The following is a 27,299-nucleotide window of genomic DNA, read 5'->3' as shown; positions in this document are numbered from 1 at the left end:
GCACTCCAGTTGTGGCCTCCCCAGGGCATGGTAGAGGGGGAGGAGAACCTCCCTCGACCTGCTGGCCACACTTGTCCTCATGCATCCAAGTATACCAGATTTGAGGGGAAGAGGAGAGGCTGGTCAGGAGCAGGGCTAAAATCAGACTGCTGGGGAGTTGGCATTCCAGGTAGGGACTAAGTAAAAGAGCAGAGAGAGCTGGAGCAAGCACAACGGACTGGCCAGCAGCAAGAACCAGAAGACAGGAGATGGTGACGAGGACTCCAGACGTGTCTGGAGGGCACTTGCAGCCAAGTGACGTGCTGAGCAGCCGAGAGCAGCTGGCTGGATTGCCTCAGGTGCTGGCCAGGAGCACAGGCGGCTGACCAGGCTGGCAGGCTGAACCTCAGTTCCTGGGGACTGAGCTGCAGCTCGGTGCGGTGCCCGTGTCCAGGCTGTCTGCCAGCAGCAGGCTGCAGTCCGGCCGGTGCTGGCTGTCCGGCAGGAATTTCCCAATACAGCTCTCACTGCAGTTTTTCCCATAGCTGAGGCATACAGGGCATTGATTTCTATGCCCGCTGCCTGCTTTCATGAAACTTGGGGGGAGAATTAATTACTTTTGAAGGCTGTCCTCCCAGCTTTCAAATTGTACTGATTTCAGTCACCAAGTTCAGAAGTTATTAGGTAGACAGGTGTACCCAGACGTTCCCACAGTTTAATCACGCAAGCCTTTTTTTCCTTCAGAAACCTGGCTAAGCCCAGAATTTAATAATGAAAGGTACATACTTCAATGTGACACTGAATTCTCATAGGCAAATTATATTGAGCATGGTTCTCCTTCTAAAATGTATGATAGCAAATAAGAAACAAAAACTCTTCTGCCTTGAATAACATACTGTTTAATTATGAATCCTGTCTGTTTTAATGCACTACATGGTTTGTTGTAGCACTTCTTAATATTTACTGTGGGAACATCTTTTAACTTCAGTGCCTTTAAGTTGTTGGGGTTTAGGGGTTTTTATATCAGGATTTTATTTGTCATGAAGTTACGGCAGCAAACCGTTCTGTTTGGCCAACCGTTATTAGCGTTTATGTGTGCACAGTTAGAAACAGAAATTATTTAATGACTACTTAAACCTCTTCAAGTGCTTCTTGTTTCCCATTATACTTCTCTGTCATCTACCCAAACCACAATGTTGTTAATACAATCATGCCTACAATACCTGCTTTCTCTCTTTAGATACCCTCTCTGTACCTTCTCAAGGGGGAATTTCACAGCCTCATCTTTTTCCGTTGTGTTTGTCTACCACCTCTTTGTTCCAGAACCCCAGGACTAACTGTGCCATTTGTCCTCACTTCCCATGCCTGTTTTCTTCCCTGACCATGGTCTAATCCCAGGCTTTGTTTAAATTCCTTCCAAAAACGTGTGTCTGTCTTATTATAACATGCTTTGAAAGTAGCAAGAAGCAAATAACAATTGACACAATTTTCTCCTCTTTTTTCCTCTCCCTCTCCCCTGAAGGTCTTTTTGCATAGTCTGTTTTTCACACAGTATTCCCCTTATGCAGGGAGGTTTTTATATTTTATGCAGTACTGAGCAAGTCATTGCTGTTTCTTAGCAAATAACCATTGATGAAAAAAGGTGTCAGTTCAGAAATCATGTGCTAGAGAAACCCAGATACTGCAGAGTGACTAACCATTGCAGTGGTAGTGACGGTCAGCATCTCTTGCTGCTGGGAGGTGCTGAGCATGCCAGCGAAGGTCAGAGAGCTCAGCATCTCAGCTCCCATTCACCCAGGTGAGGGCTGAGGGTACTCAGCACCGTCAAGGAGATTGCAGCATGTTCCATGTGAACAGCCTGCTGTCTGGGAAATCTGCTGAGCCGCTGAGCCAGCAGATCTCACAGAGCCTACCAGAGGTGTTTCAGATGGCAAGCAAGTTACAAGTTCAGTTATTGATACTGTTTTGGTCTAGTTTGAAAGCTGAAGTCAGCGTTTTTAGAACTCCGCCGAACAGAAATCCAGAGTGCTAACAGCTCGGCATAGGCAGGTGGGTTTCTAGGTAGAGTGAGAGTCTCGACTTCCTCGCTGCAAAGAGCAATAGTTTGCTGTATAAGCAATAGTTTTCTTCAGTCCTGAGCAGGCACGCCAGGTAAATCGTTTACCTCATTGCAAACTTGCATCACTGTCAAAACAAGTTTCTAATGGGACCATTGAAGTCTGAGAGGCAACGAAACAGATCCTGGAGCTGGCTGGGGTAGGACCTGGTGTCCCACCCGCTCCGGCAGTCGCAGTGATGGGACTTGTTTTTAACGAACTATTCGGGGAATGCTTAAACCAAAATGTGATTGTGGAACAAGTGGAAGGAAGTGCAGCCATTAAGTCTTAGTTTCAAAATATCAAGTATTTTGTGTACAAGTGATGAAGTTAAAATTGCTGCAAAACATACCTTAAATTTGCCTTTAGTTCCCATGCCTGTTTTCTTCCATGGCCATGATCTAATCCCAGGTTTCACCCAGAGATATTAATAATGTGTTGGATTGGTACGTTGCCATATAATCTCAAGGTTTCATAACTCATTTGAAATTTTCTCAATCTAAACTGCATGTTTAGGTAAAAGGATAGGTTTTATGCAAGCAGTTTATTTTACTAAAATTGCTTTACCTGAGGAATGAGTGAAAAATACCCTAAAAACAAGAAGACCTTGGAAGTCTAGCGTAGCTCAGTGTTTTCTGAAAGTATGTCCTTCCTTGTTGATTCCCTGAGGTGGTTTCCCTGTAAACGTCCACAGAAATGAATCCAAAGCACCAGGTAATACCCTACCCATCGTGCCTGGCTGGACACACGTCTAGCGTATTGTGATACGAACCAGGTTAGCAAAAGATGCTCTCTGAGGACACCGCGGAAGGCACCACCCAACTGTCAGGAAATTGTATTTTAGCAATGAAAAACGCATCTTCAGAGGTAGGGGCAAAACCCCAACAGCTGTGAAGCTCTGACGCTGCCAAGGCCCCGGGGCATTTTACCAGTGACTAACTGGGTTTACCCTTTGTATTTTACCATGCAGTTACAGTTAACCTTAGTGACAAAGTATTTAGCTGAAGTGAAATGTTTGTGACTGTACTGTGTTATCCCTATGGCTCCCTTTGCCACTGTTCTTGGTAGGTGAGCATCATATAGCTCTCCTCGCCTGCTGGTTTTTACTAGCTTTTGAGCTTTTTGATTCACCTTTCCTTTATTTTTGAAAACAGAAGCAACCACCTTCTCTCTTGCTCTTTTGAGATGTGTTAACATTAGATATAAGGTGGGATGTGTAGCCTGCGTGAAGGCTGCACAGTCAGTGTAAGCAGATACCTACCAATTTAGTTTTGTGAGGCTATTTGGAAAATAAATTTTCAGTCTTAATTCTGTGTACTTCTGTGCACATGGAAGCGTGTTCAAGAGAACATGATTCCGGAGCATCAAACTGAATGCAGTTTTTATAATAATACACAGTACATCTTAGAGTTTTGAGTATTGATAAATGCTGTAGTAGGTTTAAACTTCTCCCCTCTGTATCGACTGTTGTGAGGTGGTGTGGTCCAGCGGGGCAGGCAGCAAGGGAACCCACAGACAGGATTTTCTGAGGTGACTGCTGTTAGTGCATACATCAATACCGGGGCGAGAAGAAGCTGGTTTTAAAATGCCAGTGGAATCCAAAAGGTGGCAGCTGAGGGCTCTCCAGCAACCAGCCTTTGTGTCCTGCTGCCTGGGGCATACTGCTCTTAGGCGCCTGGAATCACCATCTGTCCTGGAAGACCCTTGGCTCTGAGCTTTTGCCCTACGACTGGTTTGTGACCTTGAGCAGGTCGTTTTACTTCTGTGTCAGTTACAAAACGTGCCAGTGGTGGTTGCCTTTTCCCCTGTAAAGTGCTTCCAAAACTACAGATGGCAAGACGAATTGCTCATCCTAACTCCACAAGTACTGGATTACCCTGAGGTCAGGTCCATGCTACTGTACGACAGAATCTTCCTCCATCTTTTTCTCCCTTCACCTACACCCAGTTTCATTGCTACCCACAGCCTGCTCTCCCAGTTCCCCATAGCTGAGGGCCCATAGGGTTACAGAGCGAGAGGGAAACAAAACCCCTCAGCTTTCCAGGGAGGAGGCAGGGACCAGGGCGACAGAGGAGGGTTCTGCAGGAGCAGTTTGGGTAACGTTGGGCCTTGGATGGTTCTTCCCTTCAGTCCTTTGCACTGCAGATTACTGCTGACCTACCTGAGGGTTGATGCCAACAATATTGGAAAACCGAGCAGAAGACTTAAATAGGAGAATACTCAAAATTGTAGTTTTTGGTTAAGGATGGAAGTGGGGTTTTGTGTAGTGCTATGAAAGGAAAGCAATTACATGGTCTGCTAGTGCTGCTCCAAACAGCTGTGAAGGAGCATGGTTTGATGGCTTGTCTCGGCAGCTCCAGACCAGCAAGCTCTGTGAAAATTTTGCCCTTCTGGAAACACAAGCAGGTCAGATGTGCCAATACGCTTTTAATCTGTGGCTACTATAAAGCTGACTTACTGGGTTTTTTTGGAGGGACGAGCTGTTGTGGTCATCTACTGTGTACAAAGGACATGGGTACCACGTAGGTTCTCGCTTATAACCATGGTAGGTTGTTTGTCAGACCCCTAGGAAGACAAAGCAAGTGACACACAATTCCTGAGAAGATGGGCAGCTCCGTTCCTTAAGTCAGCAGTATCATCAGGTGTGTGTGATTTTTGTGATGCCAAATATGGTGAGCAGTTCTTCTTGATCAAAAACTATGTTTTTGTCAGGTTTCTTAAGTTATTGTAGCTCACTTACTGCTGATTAGAAGGTTCATGCTTGAATCCAGAAATTCAAATGAATGAGAATACCTTATTTTAAAAATCCTGAATTGTAAGGTACAACGTAATATTTTATTTCTGAATTTAATTTCTTTCTGACACTGGCACTTAGAAAGATAAGGAAGGCAACAGTATTGGAGCAGAGAGAGAAACAACAAAAAAAGCGCAGAAAAAATCTAATTAACTTCTCCAATATGTTTGGACTTAACCGAGGCAGTAGTTAATGACTCAAACAGCTCTCAGTTTTGCAAATCCTGTTTTTCTATTAGTGCCGGTGAGCTCCATCAACCTTAGGTTTCAGCTGATAAAGCCTTAGTACGGTAATACAGGAGTTTTGAAAAACTGCGTATGACACACAGGTGGGTGGAAAGTGGTGGTTCTCCTTTGCTTCCCTTTCAAAAATTAGAAGACAAATTTGCTGTCTACAGATCAGAGCATATCGGAATGAAGTATTGATTGTATTTTCAAAATGCACTTTACTTTTTTCAAACCTTATAGCTAGTGCTGTAAAGAATCCCTGTTGAAAGGAAAAAGGAGTCGGGATTCAGTGGATTTATAAGTCAGCATTGATCAAGAGTAGCTGCAAGAACTCATCATGTCCGCTCTTGCTGCCAGTTCTGATCAGACAGCTGGAAGAAGTTTGCACGTAATGAATATAGTTTTGCTCTGTAGGCAGAAATTCTTTGATCTGGATGGTTTCTCACTTTAAGCAATAACCAGAATATGATGAAAAATTGACACATCAACTGTGAAGCTTTCTTTCTGAAGTTGTGCCCATCCCTTCCTTTTATTTCCAGGATTAACTGAAAGCAGATCTTTTCTAGCTGTTGCTTCGGTTACTTGGTATATGCAGTATGTCTCTCCTGCACTGTCCCAACAGAGGAGCAGTTGACTTTGTCATTTTGGGGTATTTTGTTTATTTTTTGTTTGCTTTTTTGTTTCTTTTCTGCACATGCCCAGTTGAGCCAGTTGATGCCCGCCCAGCTGCAGACAGAGGACTCACCACACGACCAGGTATAGAACTCGCATGGCTTTTACCTAACCCGTGTTTCCCCAGCGTGCATGTGGTCTGCTTGAGCTGAAACCATCACCTTTCCTTTGGTATAACCCTCTCTTAAAATGTGATGCTGTGAACCAGGGGAGTGTTCCCACGCAAACCCCCATCAGCCTCCGTGGGTGCTGTCTGTGTCAAGGGCGTTGGGAGTGGGTACATGCAGAGGGAGCGGGACCCAGAGACCCAGAACTGGCATTCGTATCAAGTTGTCGTCCCTTCTAGCAGCAACACTTTGGCAGGTGCAGGAGGCAGCAGGCACGGTACCCCCTGGTGCAGAGAGTACTTTTAATTTGGGAACGTGTGACAGAAATGTCAAACCCTCTATGTTGAGTATACAGTTTCTTGTAAGTTGGGGCTAATGAGAGTTCATGTTTACAATTTTAGAATTGCAGGGGACATCAGTATTTTTTGCTGTGATACTTATCTTAGCTAACTGCAGACATCTAAAAATTGATACAGATATTCTCCCTCTGGATTCACTGAGGACAGCTCTGTAGGGCCGTTCATTCCATTCTGGGGTAGGGAGGGCTGATTCCTTGCCCTCTGTAGGTACCTGTGTCTTCCTACTGATTTCAGAGTAGTAGCAGATGACTAGCTTCAGGCAGGCTGGAAATGTTTGGAAAAGGTAAGTGGGACAAATTGAATTTTCAAAAGTAAAAGATTGCTTTTCATACTGACTTCTTTTGCTTTTTAGGTTGTTTTTTCCCCTTGTTTTTGCTTAGGATTATCTAGAAATGGCTGATTGCATTGAGAGCAAACAGCCTTTTGTTGCAGAAGAGGTTACTCTCCAACACATGGTGAGATTAGAGCGATATATTTTAAGGTCAGAATTATTTCAGTGTCAAATCGTCGATGTGGGTCTTTTTTTTCAGATCAGATAAAACTCAGCAATCTGTCTTCTTTTTCCCTTCATTTTTTTCCTCCAAGCCTCCGTTACATAGCATTATGGGCAACACCCTCCTAGCATGTTTAAATCTTTCTGATAACTCACCCGTGTTTACTGACTGTAGAAGTGGCTACAGTGGGAAGTAAAATAAGCTGATATGTTGCAGCAATTGGGATACAAGGCTGGGCAGGTGATGTGCTCCTAGCAGTGTTTTAGGCGTCTGACATCTGTACTTGTGTTTAGAGTCTTAATTCGTTCCATGAAGAGAGCCTGGAAACAGGTACAGAGCTAGCTGTACGACAGTGCCAGAAATCATGGGCTCAGGGAGCATCCCCCCAGTACTGGGTTATCTCTGCCTTCTGGATTAGATTTCTTCCCCAAGAGCAGTAGAAATACCATCACTAATGAAACATGAATGTGTTTAATCTGAATGTGGCAATGTTAGTTCAATCTAGCAATTTTCCTGTATCGTTACAATTTGTGATTGTTAACTATTTTAATTTCAGTTGTCTTGAAAAATCTCCTGTCGTGAGGCCCGTATTTATTACTACAGATTATTCCTTCCTCTCTTCTGTTCCTTCGCACATACACACACGTGACAGAAATCTTTGGTGTCCCTTCTCTAGAGAAAGGATTTTCTCACGCTGCCGCACTCGAGTTTCAGAGTGAAATGATGTGTTTTAGTCCACTGTCTCAAAGCGCCGTGTTGGTTGGGGTGATACAAATAGTACCAAAAGTACGGCAAGCGTAGGTCATGAGTGATCTTTGTGAATGTGCACGATAGACTACTAAGGAGAGGTAAAAAAATATTTCAGTGTGTGACCGTTATGGCTTGACACTTCCACCAGATACAGTAACTTTTGCACAATGAAAATCTCATGGGATATTTCCTCAGTTTTCTGCTCAAGTGCCAAAGTAGTACTGGCCAGGGGCCTCTGCCGCCTTCATCGCTTCGAGCGCAGAGTTTAAGTGCTGTGAAGACCCATGATCTGTGATAAAATTTCAATTTAACAAAAACTGATACCAGTCTGAGTAGCTTCATAAACTAGGAATAGAGGAAAGCAAATGGATGCTTAATTAAACTGTGAAATACAAAAGGGATTCTGACAATTTAAAAATGTGCCCTTTAAAATTGTTTTACTTGCTGATTATAAATAAAATTTTATGTTAGAGATTAAAAAAAAGAAGAGATTGGGAGGGGCAGTGACTGTCCTTTTGGGATAGTTGGGTTTTACAGTTTGGGGCTATTCTTTATCGGAAAAAAAAAAAGTCTGAAGAACGAGTAGTAGTATTGCAGAATGAAGAAGTATTAACAAGGGCCCTGGAGGCAGCTTAATACATGCAGCGGCTTGTAACTTCTTGTTTTGTTTTAATTGCCCAGATTCTTGTTGAAAAGATTTGCCCTTTTCATAGTCCTGACTTTGCGGTTTGTGCTTCTGCTGGTTTGGCTCAAGGGAAGAAGGTGGTGACCTGCTGCTTCAGGGTGAAAATACAGGTGTTGTGTCAACCTGCAACAGTCCGAGCCTGGGAATAGGAACAAGTGAATGTTTTGTAGGTCTTCAAAATCCTTGAAGAAAATCAGCTCTGAAAGGACAAAGACAAACATACAAACGTGCCCTTTTTTCACTTTTCTTTTTACCACTTTTTGCCCACACAACATTCTTAGAATGACCACTACGGTTTTCTTAAAAGTGGATCAAAATCACGCAGATGATCTTTGTCCCTGTCCCACAAGGGAGATGATTTGGTCACAGTACAGAAAAGAAGAATGAGTACTTAGTAGTATTTGTGATAACTAGAATCTTGTTACTTCACCACATCATTCTCTCTCTTTCAAAAAATAAAGTCTATGACAAGTCAGGAAAAGTGAAGAATTGTCCAGTCCATAGAGTAGAAAAGCTTATGAGTAAGTAGCAAGTGTAAAACATTTACTAAAATTTAAGGCAGTTGTCCAAACCCCCACGTCTGTTGCAGTCCACCTTGGCAGTCAGCAGTTGAGGCTTGAATTCAAATCTGATCTCCATCAGCCCCAGGAGGAGAGTGATGTCTAGGGGACCCCCGTTTCCTCGTGTAGATACAGCATCTGTGGGATTCACACTGGTATTTGAAAAGGAGCCTAGTGCTTCAACACATGGTTCTTCCCCTTTTTAATTTGCAAATGGGGGAACAAAAATAACAATGCCTAAATCCCTTTCCTGTCATCTCTTTCCTGAAAAAGTAAACAGAGTTAATAAAAGGTCAAAGGGAAGGAAAATACCTAGATGTACTAAGCAGTCATCAGTGAGCTGTTTTTCAGTACAGCCCGAAACGATAAGAGTTTTATGACGTTTCTTGCTATTCAGAAATTTCTTCACACAAGGAGACAGACGTTAGGTGGCTTCGGTCCAGCCTGAGAACTTCCATAGGAAGAGCTTCAAAGAGAAGGAGTACCTCTTCCCTTGGCAGCCTCGCTGTAACAGCTTTTGCAGTAGTGTTTCCTTCTCGCCTGTGCCCCAGAGGTCACTTTTTCGTGATGCGCATTTCGTTTCTTGCAGCTGAATCTTGGGTATGTGTTAGTTAGGAACTTTTTTCTCTTTGTGTGGGTGCATATAGAGAGAAAGACATATACACACGTAAAGATACATATAAAAACATCTTTAGAGACTATAAGCACGCACCTTTTTACTCGTGTTAATTCAGTAGATCTGATCTGTGGAAACTGAATGAAGATTGGAAAACGCCCTCAGAATGGATGTTGCTTAGTATCAGCAAATTTTCTGAAATTCAAGGTGATAAAGAGAATAACCAGTGCTCTGTTCAGGGTAGATTATATTCTCATCTGTTGCACAGTTGGAAGTGTAATTATACCACGAACAGCTGTAATTATATCACTCACAGGATGCCCGTAATTCACAATGCAAGGATTTTATGAGATTAACTGTGTTACTTTCTTCCACGTAGTAGAGTTTGGGGGTTTTTTGTGTTCTCCCAACTCTTTGACAGTTGATTGTTTTTGCAAACAGTCGGTAATTTTGAGGAGACATTGCATATAAAGCTGCTTCTGTGTCTCTGGCCCTTCTCTGCTGATCAGTCATGACATGTCCATCTTTATTACATTACATAAAAGCTGAGGGATTTTTTTTTTTAATACGTGATTGCAGAGGCTCTGTAAGCCCAGTGGCTGTTCTGCAGTCATTAGCACATATGCTGCAGTCTGTACAAGGTGAGGGCAGAGAGCAGCTTAGTGAATTATTTATGATTTTCTTGCAAGAAATTGCCAGGGTTGGGTTTTTTTTTTGCTGTCTTAGTGATGCTAGTTCAATACAGTTGTCTTAAACCAACTGTCTGCAGCTACCTGATAAAAATCGTTAATGGATTTTTTTTCTGTTAGATTGTTTTGGTTTATAAATCAGATAGTTATTAACTATGACTGCAATTATATGTGTGTATGCATAGCATCTGCATTGACATGCCAGAAAGATTATCAAATTTTACCTGTTTTGATTATTCAGTTTTACACACATGTAAGATAATCTCTGGTATTCTGACAAAGCGTTATGACCTACTAAGTTCCAATGAGATTCTTTTTTTAAAAAGGTAACATTCTTTTATTGCACTTATTCTCTGCTTTCTCCGATTTGAGAGCCGTGTAGTCATCCCTGAAGTAAAAGCCAACCACCATTTCACTGACTTCCAAGGAGAGACCAGAAAGCTTTGGTTCCATGCAGTCTTAAAAGTACTTCCTCCTCAAAGATATTTGAGTTCTCCTTACAAAACTGAGTATATAATCTTCATTTTAATCTTTATAAATGAGTATCCAATCGTCATTCTTCTTCCGTTTCAAAATGAAATGACCTGCACAAAGCCATGGAGTCGTACAGAAGTAGTAGTTGAACTTCGAGTAAGAACGTGCAGCTGTCTACCCTGCATGCCTTTCCATCCACCCTTTTCATCTTAGATGAAGCTCTACCCAGATAAAGCTGTTTGCTACATTTGTAACAGGCTTTGATTCAACAAATCTTTTCTTCTTTCTGCCATTACTCAAATACAGTTCATGGGCATGGAGTTAAATGTTTTCCGGCATGCAGTCATTACATCTGTGGCTTAACCATGCTACTTCTGGTTTTCTCTGTGTAGAAACCACCCAGCTCTGGTAGTTTCAGCTGTGCTTCACTTGGATGTTTAATTTTTAACTCTAAAAGTAACTGGAAGACCACAGGCAGAGCTAATACTGTTTCAGATTCTTGCAAAATAAAAATCACAAAATCTTGCTAGGCTGTTATTTAACGGGTAGTTGAAGCAGTGTAACAGATAATGTACACCTCATTGCATCCTTGGTGGAATTCATTGTATCCTCTTTTTCTCACCCTTCTTAAAGCCTAAGTATATATTTACACAAACACAGAAGCTCATCTGTGTGAGAATAGAGTGTTCCCCAAAGCAGCTACTTGGTTTTTATTTCATACAAGTAGTTTTTAACTCTATGATTTTTTTTTTCCCCTTTAAGAGCAAGGAACGATAAGGTTTGCATACGCTGCTCTGTTTGTTGTTTGGATATGTATGTATGTGCATGTGTACACATGTATGTATAAAAGCAGTTAACATTGCTAATTAACAGCAATATAATTAAAAGCCCATCATAAATAGCTCATTTGGTTGGATTTTACTGGATGCTTTTTTAAGCCTGTGGTTTTAATGTCTAGTTTTGTCAGTTTTTCTAAGGAGTTGCAAGTTAATATATCTACTAGCTGAACTGTAGCATTTTTAAATTGAGCTAATTAGGAATGCAACTCCCTAAAGCTAGTATGTAATTCAGAAGAAAAAGCACTAATAATTATCATTACGTGTGAATTTGCAGTGAGGCTGTTGCTCTTGCTTTGCTTTTTTTACATTGGCTTTTGTGTTTGGGTTGTGTATTTTAGACTTGGTAGTGAAAAAACACCATTTTGTGTCAGAATTAAACTTTTGTCATATAGTTAACTTTTCTTCACATGCTTGTCTTCAGCGCAAGAGTAGAGTGGTATTAGGTAGGCAGCCCGTAGCTGTTTGCATCCTACCTGATTCACACACCTCTGATAAAAGTTTTGGGAAGACCCTTATGTTTTTCCTTCTTCAGTTTCTACCTTTGAAAAATAAATCTTTGATTTTGGCACGTAGGTCTGAATATGTAGTCACCAGGACAGGAAAGTGAATGAACTGGAAATAGAGAAGTCTGTTAAATAGAAACTCTAAATTCTATCATGTAACTTGGTGGAAAGGCATTTATAACCCCATATATATTTTTTGTCTCATACCTAATATGTAATTGATCCAGTGTAGAGTCATGCTTCTCTTGTCCTTCTTGTCCAGAAACCATTCCCTACCGGAGATCGTCCATCTCTCCCTGTTTTCTGTCTTTTCTAGTTCTTCTGCCTTCGTTTGAGGTGGGGTGACCCGAATGGATAGCCAGATTTAAAATGAGGTTGCATCATTTTTACAGCAGTGTAATGATGTTTTCTGGTTTCTCCGTTCCTTCAGAATTACTCCTAGCTTTCTCTTTGCCTTTTTGCCGCTGAGCCCACTGCCCACAGAGAGTTACCTGCAGCGCCTGCAAGGCCTCGGTCCTGGGTGGGACAGAGCTGATTTAGGGCCTGGGTTTGTGTATGTATAGTTAGGGCTGTGTATCCCTGCGAGCACCGCTGTACATTATATCAACATTGAATACCATTCCCCTTTTATTGTGCACTCAGAATTTGTAATATCCTTCTGCAGTTCTTTGCAGCTGGTTTTACTTTGAATATCCTCTTTTGTCCTTTTATTTTTTTGCCAGTAAACTTTGTCATGTCGCTATTCACTCCCTTACCCAACTCACTTGACAACGAGCACGGCACAGATCCTTGTGGGACCCTGCTGGTAACCTTCCTCCATTGGGAAAAATGGCTGCATATTTACACTTCGTTTCCTATCTTTTAATCAGTTATGGGAAGTTGTGTAGGATTTTCCTTCTTAATCCTTACCATCGTAGCTTCTGCGAGAGCTTTGGTCAGAGACCTTCTCAAAGGCTGTTTTGGCAACCCAGATTCACTCCAAGCCGTATCACTGTTTCCCAAGTTCTTCCTAACTCCTCCGGTGACCTCTAAGAGGTTTGGGAGGCCAACTTCTCTCAACAAAAGACAAGTTGATTCTTCACGGATGTATCTGATATACGTATGGATACGTTCTAATCAATATTTATAGCTTCAGTGCCTGTGCCAGCTGTAGCAGCAGAGCTGTGCGGTTCCCCAGGCCCTTGCTTTGGGGGAGTTTCCCCATGGTGCTTTGGCCAACCCATCTACGGAGCCGTGAGCGTGGCCGGCGGCGAGCAGCTGGGAGCCGACCGCCTCTTCAGCCACTGCAGCTGTGGGCAGCGAACCAAGGCCTGGGGAAGCCCTTTCTCCCCAGCTATTTAATCTATGTGAAACACTGCTATTCCACTCTTGGGGTTTTTTTTCCCCCTTCCCTTTTAATCCTAAGATAAAAAGGGGGAGGGGGTTGAAGATGTGAGCTTCTGTGCAGCCAGATACACATTCCCATTTTCTTCTCTTCCCATCGATGCAGGTGTAGGGGCTGTTTTGAGATGATGTGCAAAGAAGAGTAAATTGTATTCTTATTTTAGTTTGGAGATCTAACCGTAGCTGCTTCAAGGATAGAAAGTTAAACCTCTTTTCAGGTATTATGTGGGTTTTATTTCCTTCATCTCCATTTCCTCCTGCATCTCATTGACAGAACGTCATGGTTTGTTTTCAAACTGCAGTTCCTTAAGTACGTTGTGGTTCTTGCATTTAGACATGGTCTCTTGTCTATAAATGTCATCATATACTTGTGTCAGCACTGTAATGTGGCATCAAGAATCAGGTGCTTAATAAAGAAATTTGAGATCTTCAAGTGCTTTATTCCTTAAAAAAAGACAATTACTTAAGGTAGAATTTATGGGACGGTCAGACTGTTCAAGAACATAACCATAAATACTCTTCTGCATGAAGATGATTCTTGTTCTCTCTTTTGCATGGTTTACTGTGAAAAGAAAGATCAGAACCTTAGAATAGGTTTGTCTGTACAGTCCGGAGAAGTTCTTGGGAAGGTCTGTTCTTGCTGACTCATAATACAAAAATAAACCGGCATTTAATGAGAAAAGAAATTGCATATTCAAAGGCAATAAAAGGGCAATCATTCTTGCATTGGGTGCTCCTTCAGACTGTGGAGCTCATTGGCACATGGAAGTCTTCAAGAATTTTCTGGGAGTCCAGAGAGACGGTGGAGCCCAAGAGCAGTGTGGGGAATTTTTAGAAGAGGTTCTTCCTCTGCATCAGAGCTTAAGGTCTGCCCAAAATACTGAGAATCAGAATGAAGGCTTGGAGACAGGAGTTGGAGTGAAAAAGAGCTAAAATAAATATAGACAAGGAATATGAACCAGTTTGTTCTTACCACATTAGATAGGGGTGAGGAAATAGCTTCTCATAAACACTGCGCTTCTGCAGTGAAAGAAACAGAAACAGAAATAGAAATGTCAGTCAGTTGGTACTGAGAAGGGAAATAACCAGCTACATGCATACCCTTATGTTCTCTATAAGCCAGAGCCAGCTTTTCAGGACAAAACATTCATAGATCCTCATACACGGTGCACTGCTTAGCTGTTGTAAGTCTGGCTGATGCTCCTAAGGCTATTTTCCAGGAGGAAATCCTGCTCGTCTTTCCAGTTAGACGAGTGCAGCATCTCCCCTTCACGCCCCTAAGGGGAGAACAAGACTGCAAACTCTGTACAATTAAAATCGCTGCAAGCTTTGCTTCGTTGCTTTCCTGTGTGTTTCTAATCAAGAGGGACAGTTGTCATCTCTCAGGTAGAAGTCAAGGCTTGAATCATATGAATTCTGAGCGGTCTGAAATCTGAAAGCAGATAAGAACTGTGTAAACTTCACAGACGTTTTAATTACTCTTACTTGTGCATGTTTGTGCAAAAGGTACAGACTCACAGGGAGCAAGAAAATACAATATCTGGGATTCCCTGCTTCACACCATGGGCATGGGTTTTTTCCTCACAGCAACCTGAGCTTAGGGAGGAGGAAGATTTTGGCCTAAACACCAAATTTTCTTGGCACTGCTAAAGAGGCTGTCAGAGCAGATCTGTCTGTTTCCTGGGAGCCAATTCAGGAGTCCGCTGTTGGACCCTCGCAGCGGAGCTCTTGCGATATTTCATGCTGAAAGCCTTTGATGCTTGTACCAACATAGCTGCAGTGGATTAAGGAACATTTAACAGAGGAGAAACTTTTCCAGCTCATTCTGTGTCACCTCAGCGGGACTGAAACATCAGATGTACCTCACTTTCCTCCCAGTTCCCTTTCACATTGCATCACACCTCCTCCGCGTGAACGGTACCCTTGCCTTCTGCTCTTGTAGTGGTGGAGGTAAGCAGAGCGTGATCGAGTCGATGACTTTAATGAATTGTCATTGCGGTGCAATGCAGGTTCCGGGTTGACCAACGTTAAAACGGAAGAGATATCTGAAGTGAAGATGGATGCGGAGTTCCGGCATGACTCAGGATACGAAGTTCATCATCAAAAGCTGGTGGGTGAACAAAGAGTGTTTTCCACACGTGTGTTTTGAGTTGCTGATTCAGTCTTGAACTAGTGGGTCAGTTATGGCCCTGCTTCCCCTGGGTGATGTGGACGCTGAAAGTGCCAAGAAACAGTTTTCACACAAACAGATGATGATTTTTCTGGTTCTCTCTTAAATGAGAGTAAACCTGGAATAATTTCAGCAGAGAGGATGGAAAGCTATCAGGTCTCACATGAGAGGAAATTCTGACAGTTCCTGCCCTTGCACTGCCACGTGCCTGGATGTGGTCATGTGGGCAATACTTGTCCTACTGTCCCATCTGTCGTGGTCACATAACTACAGAGAAGGGATACAGAGGAAGGAAAATGCTAAGTAAGTTTAATTTTTAAAAAAAATGTTTGATAGAGACACGCAGCATAGTCTAGCGAGAAATAGAGTGACACCGTTTCAGGAATAGGTTCCTTTTCTGTCCAAAGAGATGGTGGTGGTACGCGAAGGAGGCTGAACTCTATGGAGCGTAACCGTTCGCAAGATTGCCTGCTTGGGATAAGAGATTCTCCACTGGTCTTAATTTTAATTTGTACTTGGCTGTATCTGTGTCTTTTGTTCCTTAAGGTATATTAAATTATTGACAGGTGAAGGGCAGGTAGGAGCAAAATACTGTTCCCCATTTGAACTGTGCTTCTTACGAACACAAAAAGAAGAAGCAAAAGCAATGCGAGTAAGAACAAGCATCTTCTAAAAGCTTTTTTCAGTCCCTTAATAAGTAATGAAGAAGCCGTACAGCAGTGTTGACTATAAAAACCTTTTCTGCTTTCTCTTTTGTAAAGGTATATTACATGATGAGATTTCCGTTCCATGACTTTCAATATCCTCATATTAAACTTGAAAGCTTTTTTTCTTAATATATTCTTAAAACTAAGTAGTGCTGAAAATTAAAATTAACATGGGACTCAAATTTGCATTTGAACTAGGCAATCACTGTGTGAAAAGATACTCTGCCGTCTCTTTGATGCCAAGAACTGAGAATTCCCGGTTTGATGAGCTAATCCAAAATGCATTAGCACTAATTTGGGACATTCGGACGTGCTTAGCTCAGATGAGTTAAACATCCTGATGGACTAAAGCCGTGCAGTTTACTGAAGGGAAAGAACTTGCAGGACTGTGTTTTAGACACGGTAGTTATTGATCCTGTGTCATATGCACTTCCCAGCAGCAACATTTAATGCTTAAGTGGTTTGATACCATCCCGAGCACTTGGGTGCTGGAAGCTACCCTTACCATGGTGGCTGATAGGGCAATCCCTGCACTTGGGTAATCTGTGTCATGCTTAAAATGGGACATTTCCAGCTTTTTTAAGCTTTTTATGCCATACTTCTTACTGATGGGTACAACCATTATTTAAAAATGAGTAGGTTGTCCTCTAGGTTGTCTTTTCAGTTGAGGCTGAGCCGGGAGCCCAGTGTTGCTGAGAAGGGACGGGACTGGTGCCTTGGTTTACACGGCTTGTTTACCACGTGCCGTATCCTAGCTGATGCCCTTTTCCATCAACTTTAATTCAAAAGCAGGAAGCAGAAAATACTTTCATCTGTGTTTTCCTTCTCCTGTGGCCTGGTAGGATTTACTGAAACAGTCTCCTTAGGATATTGCTTTGAATTCAACTGCGCATGGTAGTTTACATGCAAACTTCTGAATTGAGCTGAAATTGCAGTTATTTTCTCCCTTATGAGTGTTCACGTTTTAAGCGTGCATTAAGTTGATTTTCATGGCGCAGAGGGCTTAAGGCCTTCCTCTGATGCACGTGCGTATTAGCTGGGGCGTTTCACAGTGCTCCGAAATAGTACGGTAACAGAATTTCAGTCCTGGGCAGGTAAAATTGACAGTAGAAGTTATTACTTCACATCAGCTTATGCCAGCGCTGTCCATTGTGTGTATTTTTCACAGAATTTTTAACTTTAAGCACATTTCTTGCTTATGACTAGGAACAGTATAAATATTTATACGGCATGCTTTAATATCTCTCTGAGGAAGATTGTGTTTCTTAAAGAGTGCAAATGTTATACAGCTCGTTAGAATTCTCAGCTGGTTTCCTGCTTCCCTCTGCATTTTTGTTAAATATTATCAAAGTGTTTAGTCTTTCAGAGCGAGGTAGTCTTACAATTCTGTGAATGTAATTTATTCTCTAATCCTTTTTGCCCATTTTGGTTAAAAATAATAATAATAAAAGCCCACTATTGACAAGCGGACAAAAGGTTTGTAAAGTATGCATAGATGTAAAATAATCCAGCATATTCCTTGAATACAAAGCAGGGCAGTGCAAACAATCACCCACTTTTCATACCTGCTCCTGTTGCTAAAAGCCAGTCACATTAAATGCATAGTAAAACATCTTGCTGTCCACTGGTTTGCCTTCTCAGTACACATAATTCGAGTGGACCTTCTCTGTTTTTCACACAACTGTCATCTCGTCTAGGTCTCACATGAGTGTGGTCATCATCCAGGTACAGCTCATTCTTCCTTTACCCTGCAAAATCTCAATGCGTCCCTTGGTGGTCACTTAAATCGGCATGCTCGTGGGTTTTGGACTCTTGTCTCTTTGATGTGAGAATTTTCTCCCCATTGGTGGTGTGCAAGTTTCACTGTTGTCCTACAGATCTCCTCTGCTCCTTTATTGAGGCAATGCATCAGGCATAGTCCAGACAAGCCACACAGTTGTAGATTTATGAACACTTTCATGATTAGCATTCTAAAAATAAATCTGTATGCTCCCTGCTTACTCCTTTACAAGCTTATCAGTCATTTTGCAATTAGCTTGCCTCACTTACCCAAGAAAAAAACCCCAGCTACTAAGACCTCTGTGGAGCAGAGACGTGGAGATGAGTCTTCCCCTTAGCCACAGCACTGCTACACCACAGGCAGCACAGATTTCCCAAATTGCTCATCACCAACTGAGAGAGCTTTGTGGGAGAGCGGTCCAGTTTTGAATAATTAAGGTGACGTGCAGTGCTGCTCAATTACTGATACCGCAATAGGCTTTATATTGCTGTGGTAGCTGGACAGGTTAGCCAAATACTCGGTGAACTTTTTGTGAGCCACCTTCCTTTATTTTTCTTTTGTAGGTGTTCTTTGCTGAAGATGTGGGTTCAAATAAAGGCGCCATCATTGGACTAATGGTGGGAGGTGTTGTTATAGCAACAGTGATTGTCATTACATTGGTGATGCTGAAGAAGAAGCAGTACACATCTATTCATCATGGGGTTGTGGAGGTAAGAAAAGACTACCAAGCACAACTGATGTCACACGTACAGCACAGTCGACACACTATAAATATATTTATAAATGATGAAACCGTGGTTTTGGCTAGCCTAATGTTCAGAGTTGGAGTGGCAGAGTGGAATCAAATGGCCTTATTTTGTAAATGCAGACACAGTATAAACCATGTTAAGTTGGGTGTAAAACCACAAGAATATCTTCTGGAACCATCCCAGACCAATCACTTCATAATGTGAAAGTTCATTTTATAGGAAATGTAGCGGTAGCCAATGAGCAGATAACTGCATGAGAGGAAAAATCTGGTTTTACTGTTATTGGGAACGCACATACACAGATTTCTTTATTTAGCTTGCAAATAAACGTTTGAGGCAGACCTTCTGTGGATTGTGCTGTACATTACAAGGATTTTCCCTATACTGATGCTTTATTACTTTTTGTTCTCTAATCAAGGTTTTTCTTTGCCACCAACAGCTTTTGATTTGTGGCTAATCTGAAACTCATGGTTTTGAGAAACAGATAATATAAAAGACTCTTATATGGGGTTTTCAAGATGAAAACCCTTGTCTTTTCCCCATCTACCAAGTAAATTTGTGGTCCGTGGACAGTAACTTGAAATAACCTCATCTGTTGCTTGGATATAAGAAAGGATCCCTGTAAGGAGAAAAATCTTAATTCTGAGAACTGGAAGGAGGTTCATGTAACTTTTTTTCACCTCGTGTATTGATATCTAGTTTGCTGTGTGAGTGTCCGGTTTGCGAACAGTACTTATATTAGCCAGAACTTGAAACATTTATATATTTTTGCCTTCCAAACGTGGTATTTTAAGTTTTTGATTGAAATGAAGTCTTGTTCAAGCCCACAGTTATCTTGGTTTCACCTTGAGTCAAATGAACCTTGCTTCGGTCTTGCTGGAGACATACATGCTTCCTGATGCATGTATTCTCCCTTTTGGGGCAATGAAAGGTCTTAAAAATATATGAGTAAGCCTTTGTCTTAAGCCTGTGCTCGTGTGTCCTTATGCTTATGCTGTGGTTGCCCACGTGGTTTGAAACCTTCCAAAGCGACATGGTCAGAAGAACATCAACCATTTGGGGTGAGGTTTGAGCAGACAGCAAGCTGTGCAGAGTTTGGACCGAGAGGCAAAAAATAGCAAGCGAGAATCTCAGCTTTAACTTTCCATATGAAAGGTTCCAGTCCATTTTGTAGAAAATGGAAACAGATTTTAGTTTTAAACCACCTAATTGATAGCTGCTGCCAGCAGTTGTGCAACCAGAGACCCTCCTTTGGCTGAATTTAGTGACAACAGAATAGGCGAGGGGGCTTGCTAGGCCAAAGCTCCAGCTCAGATATGAAACGTGGACATACAGTTATTGCAGGGAAACCTTAAAGTTTCAGATGGGCTTCACCTGATGGAATGATGTGGCAGAGGTAATCCTGGATTCCTATGAGCTTTCTTCAGTGACAGTGAACTCGGAAATGTGGGACTAGAAGTAACACACAGAAGCTGAACAAGTGATTCATGTCAAAATGACAGCATCACTTAGGGAATAAAAAATTTTACAGATAAAACCATAAAGCTACAGCATGCGGCTCTCCCAGGAATATTAGTTGATGTACAGTACCACGCTGTAGACGGTGTCGCCTTGCAGATTTGCTGCGTTGTGTCTGGCATTGGCAGGCAGGATTCCTGATTCTGCCAGACTTGCTCTGTGGTCTTGGCAGACTGCATAGCCTCGCTGTCTGAGCTTCTCGCCTGCAAGAAAGGCATGACATCTATTTTTGTCCTAGGTTGGTGAAAATATTGTAGCACTTACTCTGGAGGGGGGGGGAGGACCCACCTAAAGATGCATATACAGGTGATGTTTGATATTAAAAATGTCTTCAAAATTAAGCTGTTACATTCTAAAGAGGATTAATTTATTCAGCAGCAGTGCACCTTTAACATGGTGTGCACAGAAAGCACAAAAAAGCAAAATCACTTCATGTAAAAATAACTGTACATCAGCTCTAGGTTGGCTGAGTATATTTTAGCAAAACTTGCAACCTGTTTGTTGCACGTCAGAAATCACTGTGAGAATTCAGCTCTGTGATAGTGGATGCCAGATTACAAGACAGGTCCTGTTCCACCTGTATTCTTATTTTCCAAAAAGTCTGCTCTGACTGTAGTACTTTTTCTCATTTCACTCTTTCTTTAACAAAAGATGTTACTAAAAGTCCTGTTAGCCTTTTTTTGAAGCTCTGAGGAGGAATATACTTGTCCTATAATTTTCTTCCACGTCTGCAAATACAAATATATTGCAAAGCGGTCCGGCCTCTCCAGGAGGAGGACTGCCACAGTTAAGGAAGTAAGTGACTGATTGAAAATTACTTATTACATATGCACATAGGAGCTTGGGCAAACACGTTGAAGGTGTTTTTTGCTGGTGCGTCCACCTAGTTGTCTGCCAGAGCTTGCTTCCTCCACGAAAGCAGGTGGCAAAAGAGAGGTTCCCACCTCTCCTGTGCTCCCCAGACTACAGCTGGCTCTCTCCACTCCTCCTCTCTCAGGGTCTCCTCTTCGAAGCCCCTTTGCTTTCTGGTACAGAGGCAACACCTGCAGCAGGAGCCTGTGGGGAGAGGTGACAACGGGAGGGCTCACAGGAGCAGCAGAGTAGCCGTAACAACTGCTGTAGTACCCTCCAAAGTCCGATCTGCAGCTGTATATTAGGCAGCATCCGTTGACTGTCGTTTAAACAACAACGTTGGGTTCTGTGCATCTCTGAGGGCTGCCAGCACCTCCTGTCCGGGCTTTTGATCTGCCCCGTGTGTAGAGGCAGCACGGGAATTTTTCTGCAGCATTACCATCATCCTGACTCCACGTTAGGATTTTCTCTGTGAAAGATCCATAAGGCTGGAACAGAAGGGCAGGACAATCTCAAAAGAGGTTATCTACCTGCCCGAGCTGTTTCCTCAAGAGACATCACGTCATAGAAAAGAGAAGTGTCCAGGCTGCTTCTGGGCAGTGCCGGAGCACCCACACCTCTGACATGCTGTGTTCAGCTTCTGCCACTTCCATAACGAGTGCAAAAAGCTTCTTAAAATGGTAAAGGGCTTTAGGGATTTACTGAGAAGGAGATAATCGGGTTCAAGGCATGTCGTTTGGCAGAGCAATACCTAGGACAGAGGTGGTAAGGAAGGAGAGGAGGAGTTTGGCAGAGTCGGAATGGGTAGAGGTGGGTAGAAGAGAAGGCGTTGGGGATGAGTGATAGAGCACGTAGGTTGGCGGTGAGATGGATTGCCCTGCGGCAGACAGCTACGGGAAGGAGGGCAAGTACCAGCACTAGTCATTTTGAAGGCTAAAGGGGAAATTTTTTTTCTAAATTGACTAAAACTGCAAGTAGGAGCCTCCATAAATCCCTTTCATCCATAAATGCCATATTTCAGAGGTTATTGGACTTTCACTATAAACTAGTTTTATCAAAGTGAGACTTTTTACTATGGAGTATTGTGCAAAGGTGTTAAAAAATCAGTCTCATTTTGCTGTCCTTTCTCAGATTTTTTTTTTTTCCCCAATCTTCACCCTCCCTGATTTTCTTTCAGGTTTCTCTACTTTCTTGTCAATTCTTTAGTCTCTTCTGCCTTGCACTTTCTTGGATTCTTTTTTAATTATGTTGTTTTCTTGCCCACAAGCAGGTTATGCTGTGTGCTCATCACATCTTCTAGTCCTGAATAAGAAGTGCTGAGTGGGAGGCTTAAACTAAAAGGGGTGACAGAGTTCAATACAGTGTTATTTGGAGCTTAAATGTGAAGAATACAGCATAGGTTCTGGCATACCCCTCGTTTGCATCCCAGCCTGGTGGGGGGAGCCTCCTAGAAAAGAAGATGCTCTCAGGCGTGTATTGGTACACGGAGATTCCTGATCCTTCAACCCCAGAGCTTCATATTGCGCTTTCATTTCGTGCTAGAAAAGAATCCGTCGGTGAGTTTAGCTGTGAATTGTGAGGCTCTCACTTCTTGATTTGGAGAAGCACGAGATAGTCTGGTAGCGTGGTGGTACTGCGCGCAAGAACCGGGGCTGACTGGATGCTATGGCAGCCCCCTCAAGAATGAAAGGAAGGGAGGCTTTTCCTCTGCCCTTGCTTTGTATTCTTATTTTCTGTAAGTGCTGAGAAGGCTATGGGGACATTTGCCGTTTTCCCAGCTTTGTTCTCCTCTTCCCGTCGCAGCCATGGGAGTGACAACTTCAGCAGCAGCAGGCGGCATGCGGTGACATTGTCCTAACGGAAATAGTTAACGCTGTTAAGTGTACAGAGTCCTCGGGGCAGGGATTAGACCTTTCGGGTGTTTGTACAAAACCTATGTGGAATGGATTTGTTGGGCCTGCTGCTGTCGTACTGATGACATACATCGGAAACAAGTGCTCTACCGAACAGCAATAGCATCGAGGAACTGCCAGAAGTCGATTTGCTGCGTATGGATCTAGATGGTGGATCCTTGTGGAGGGAGAAGTTGGGAACGCCTGGAGAAGGGACGGACGAAGCGGCAGGAAGCAAAGCCAGGCCCTGGAGGGAGTCGCAGAGCCGAGCGCGGGGAGTTGTGGCCATTCTCTGCCTGCCTCTCGCCCAGCCTCGCCGCTGCCGCTCCGCTGAGCCGGGGTGAGCCGGGAGCAGCAGGCACGGACAGGTCTTTACAACGCAAGGGCAGGGTTGTCCGCTGGCCGCTGGGCACGTTGTTGTACAGAAATGTCTCAGGGATTTGGGTGTAGAGGTTGAAGAGGAGACGGGTTGTGAAATTCCTGGGGGTTCTCCTGTCCTTGATGGATGAAAATGATTGTTGACAGCCAAGCTGAGTGCTCACTGCTGGTGTGGGCTGGCTGGGGGAAGCTTGCATCCTTCTGAAGAAAAAGTTCCTTTGGTTGTTTTTGGAGAGGGAGGAGGGCAGGGAGAGGAAAACACGATTCCCCCTTCTTTATTTCTAAAAGACGGGAAATCTGGAAAGAGCAGCTTAAAGTAAAAGTGACCTCTCCCTAAACAGGATCTCACTGCCTGAGAGCATGGCACAGGAGGTGAAAAAATGGATGGATTTGGGGTTTGTTGCGTAAGAGCATTACTCCATGCAAATGCAACTTTTCTGAAAAAGCGAGAGAACGACAGCCTTTGAATGGCAGCATTTTAACAGCAAAAAAGGCCAAGTTGTGTTGCAGAACCAGAAATACAGGCAGGACCTCGTCAGCTGAGCCCCGTGGTCCTTTCTGCCCTGTTCCCTGCCGGCAGGAGTCACGGGTGTGCTGGAGGGCTCCGGGCTGCCAGCTATGGAGAGCTGCATGAGCAAACGCAGTATGTGACCCTTAAAGTTGGGTATTCCCCAAAACTCTGTAGTTATTGTGTAAGAGAGATTTGATGGAAGATACAGTGTCGATTGAAGATGTAATTGGAGAGTTGGAACACGGACGAGGAGATTTAGAAGGGGCACAGATACGAAAACGGATCACATTTGGGGTTGGCAGTTCATGGGAGCAGGGTAATACGTGTGCCGCAGACAGCACCGTTTCTTCTCTTAAGTAACAACCAAAAGCACCTCGAGAGAGGAGGTGGCTCTGAGAGGAGCCGTTCTCTGGTGGTGCTGGGGTATAACCTGCCACCGTAAAAGAATGGCTGCAAAAATAAGCTGAGCAACCTGCGTTTGTCCCAAGCATGGAAGAGCACAGCTTCAATCGTTCTCCAGGGTATCAGGTCACCAATTCCCGAAGGTCACAGTCTGTCCTCATTAGGCTGAGTTATTTCCAGTATTGTAGATTAGATTTAAAATGAGTATCAGACATAAGTACTTCTCCTTTGCTTTTTTATTAAAAGGTTACAGTCAGTTAGCCTGCTGTATGAGGCTTCTTGAGAGAATACACTTCCCATTACCCAAAAGGCTATTTTTGTGTTATTTATGTTTTTCCTAAAGGTCGCTGTGTGCAGGAAGCCACAGGAAGATGTTCATACCTAATACTTCAGTGTAGAGTGTTAGGCACCTTCCCGATTTTAAAGTTTTGGCAATGTAAAATTCACTCTTTACCTTCTCTTTTAAGAGCTGTCAAACACTGGAGCTCTCAGGTAGCAAGTGAAGTAGCTGACAAGCAGGCTTTCTTAGCTCTGTCTTCGTAGGGGTTTAGCAAGAGAGCCGGGATACAGTAGGTTTTGAATACACAACAGCTCTTGAGCTGGTACGGCAGAGGTAAAATACCTAATTAACATTTAGAGACTGTTCTCGCCCACTCTGATTTAATGGAGTTTTATATTACTGTAATGTTCAGTGAAGGAAGAAAATAATCTGTGGAGCTGCAGGTATTCAATGGGGAGGTCTTGACTGAGCTGTCTTTCTGCCCGTCTTCCAAGTAATCAAGAAAGGTCAATTTGTGTTAAGTAGAAATACTTAAACCGCTGCAGAGCCATCAAGCTTTTTGTCACTAAACTGAACCAAACTCGACCTTGGAGCCAGATAAGTTCTGTGTCCGTGAGTGCAGTGGGGTTTTTTGCTTACCTTGTGCCTGGCTACTCCGGCATTTCCTTGCTACCCTCGTTTTAGTTTTTCCAATTAAATTTTCTTGGTCTTGAGACCACAGCACCTGCAACAGATCTGAGCGCACAGTGTAGACAAGAGGCAGCCTCAGGCCACTTCCTGCAGCTTTTTAGTGAGCATTTTCTTTTCTTTTGAGATCCAGCTGGTCCCAAGTATAGTTACTGAGACATGTCCTACAGGGGAAAGAAGCCTGGCAATGGGGACTATGGGGGGGACGCGAAATATATCGCCTGCCGTTGTTTGTGGAGTTGTGTCCTTCCTGAGCCGGACAACAAAACCCAAAGCCGGTACTGCTGAGTTTGGGCAGCTGGTTTCGAAGTCCCGCAGCAAAAAAAAAATGAGTTGCGGAGTCGTTCCTGTTGCCTTACCTTCTCCTGCGTGTTACTTTGTCCAAAAAGAGAACCACGGCTGTCCAAGCCGGATGGACCATCTCCTGCCAGTTGCTCTTTAAAGCTGTTGGCTGGCTTCTCCTTTATTGCTGGGTGCGGATTTTGTTCGTGAGGCCACTCGCAGTCCTGCGTAACTTGGAGAGAGGAGTTCTCAGAGACAGTTGTCTCTTCAGGCAATGCGAGAGCCTCCAGGTCCTAGGTTGAATACTCTGTTTAGTGGAGCAGCATCCCCATCCCTTCCCAGCCACCTTTATTTTAGACTTCCGTAGGAGATTGTCAAACAAACCATCTTGCGTTTCAGAGGATGCTTTCTGCCCGACTGCACAGGGGAGGGTACAGTATGTTGGATGGCCGTGAAGCGGGGAACTGACGTGGGGCATGCTGTGGATTAAGCAAGAGTCTGACGCTGGTGGTTTCTTCTCGTGACAGGTGGATGCTGCCGTGACACCCGAGGAGCGCCACCTTTCCAAGATGCAGCAAAATGGCTATGAAAATCCCACCTACAAGTTCTTTGAACAGATGCAGAACTAGGACACCACAGCAGCCTCATGAGTTGGACAGCAGAATGATTGCTTCACTGCCCATCCGTGTTCAGTTATAGAATAATGTGGAAAGGAAGAAAAACACTCTGTTTTATTATTTACTCATTCTCGCCTTTTGACAGCTGTGCTGTAACACAAGTAGATGCCTGAACTTGAATTAATAAAATCAGTAATGTATTTTCTCTCTCTTTCTCTTTACATTTCAGTCTTTACACTACATTATTAATGAATGTTTTTTGTGTACTGTAAAGAGGTTAGCTGTATTTAACTAGTGCATGGATAGATTCTCTTTCCCAATTATTTATCATGTAGCTCCTTAGCCAGTTGTATATTATTCTTGTGATTTGTGACAGAAATTAAGTCCTAATTGAAATATGCTTTAAGAATTGATTGGGGGATGCTTTCTGTGTCTGTGGGGTTTAGCTGCTTCTCTTTGCTGAGCATCTTTTTCTGATCACTATGCATTTTAAAGTAAAACAACATTTTTTAAAAAGTATTCCAGATGAGTTATTGAAATTCTTTTCCTCTGCAGCTGCATTTTATTGTACAGATTGTTGCTCCTGCTGTATTAGTGACGTAGAAATCATGGGAATACACATTCGTTTCTTTGTGCCTGTTTTATGTGCACACTTTAGGCATTGAAAGGTAAACTTTATTTTCTTTTCCATGTATCTTTTTGATCTTAAAAAAAATATTAAAAAGAATCCCTGTTAATTGTGAGCACTTCTGGGGGGGAAAAGTGCCTGCTGGTTGAAAATTAACGGGGATCCTCTGCAGGATGATTGTACAGAACCATTGCTTATGAATTGATAGCTTTCTACACTGTGTTACATAAATAAATTAAGAAAAAAAATGTTTGGGCAAGAGTTTTCTTTGGAGGCAGAAAACAAAGATTTCTGAAAGCCACTGAAACAGAAAACATGGATGTTCACACTGAGAGAGGGTTGGGAAGGGATTTTCCGACCAGGATCATGGCAGCTCCCGCTCAGACCAGAGCAGAAGGAAGACGGCAGCAAGACGAGGTGGCGAGCGAGGGGCGCCGGGTGGCGAGCGAGGTACGCCAATTTTGGCACACCTGCCCCTCTACAACGTGGTCTCTTATTTTTTTCTTTTCCTTTCTTTCAGATTGTACAATAGCCTTTTAATGTAAATAAATAGTTCTCAGAGGAGCCCTGGTGTAGTGGTGTGTTTCTGCGCCGACCGGCCGCCCTCGCTGGCGCAGAG

The 27,299-nt window shown here is 43.1% G+C and overlaps 1 protein-coding gene across 1 annotated transcript in view; it reads left to right on the top strand.

Moving 5' to 3' along the window:
- The window catches only part of LOC104164604 (amyloid beta A4 protein), a gene marked incomplete at its 5' end in the record, with an annotated part of 29,062 nt that extends 2,134 nt beyond the window's left edge, over positions 1–26,928 (top strand). Inside the window, 4 exons of the mRNA XM_009703977.1 lie at positions 5,799–5,852; positions 15,237–15,337; positions 18,448–18,594; positions 25,963–26,928. Of these exons, the coding sequence (XP_009702279.1) occupies positions 5,799–5,852; positions 15,237–15,337; positions 18,448–18,594; positions 25,963–26,064 (404 nt within the window). The remainder of the gene's footprint in view (positions 1–5,798; positions 5,853–15,236; positions 15,338–18,447; positions 18,595–25,962) is intronic.
- Between the last annotated feature and the right edge of the window lie 371 nt (positions 26,929–27,299).

This window comes from Cariama cristata, unplaced genomic scaffold (assembly GCF_000690535.1).
Source record: "Cariama cristata isolate BGI_N322 unplaced genomic scaffold, ASM69053v1 scaffold18437, whole genome shotgun sequence".
Taxonomy (NCBI): Eukaryota; Metazoa; Chordata; class Aves; order Cariamiformes; family Cariamidae; genus Cariama; species Cariama cristata.
The sequence above is the reverse complement of the archived record's forward strand: the minus strand, read 5'-3'. Positions and strand labels throughout refer to the sequence as shown.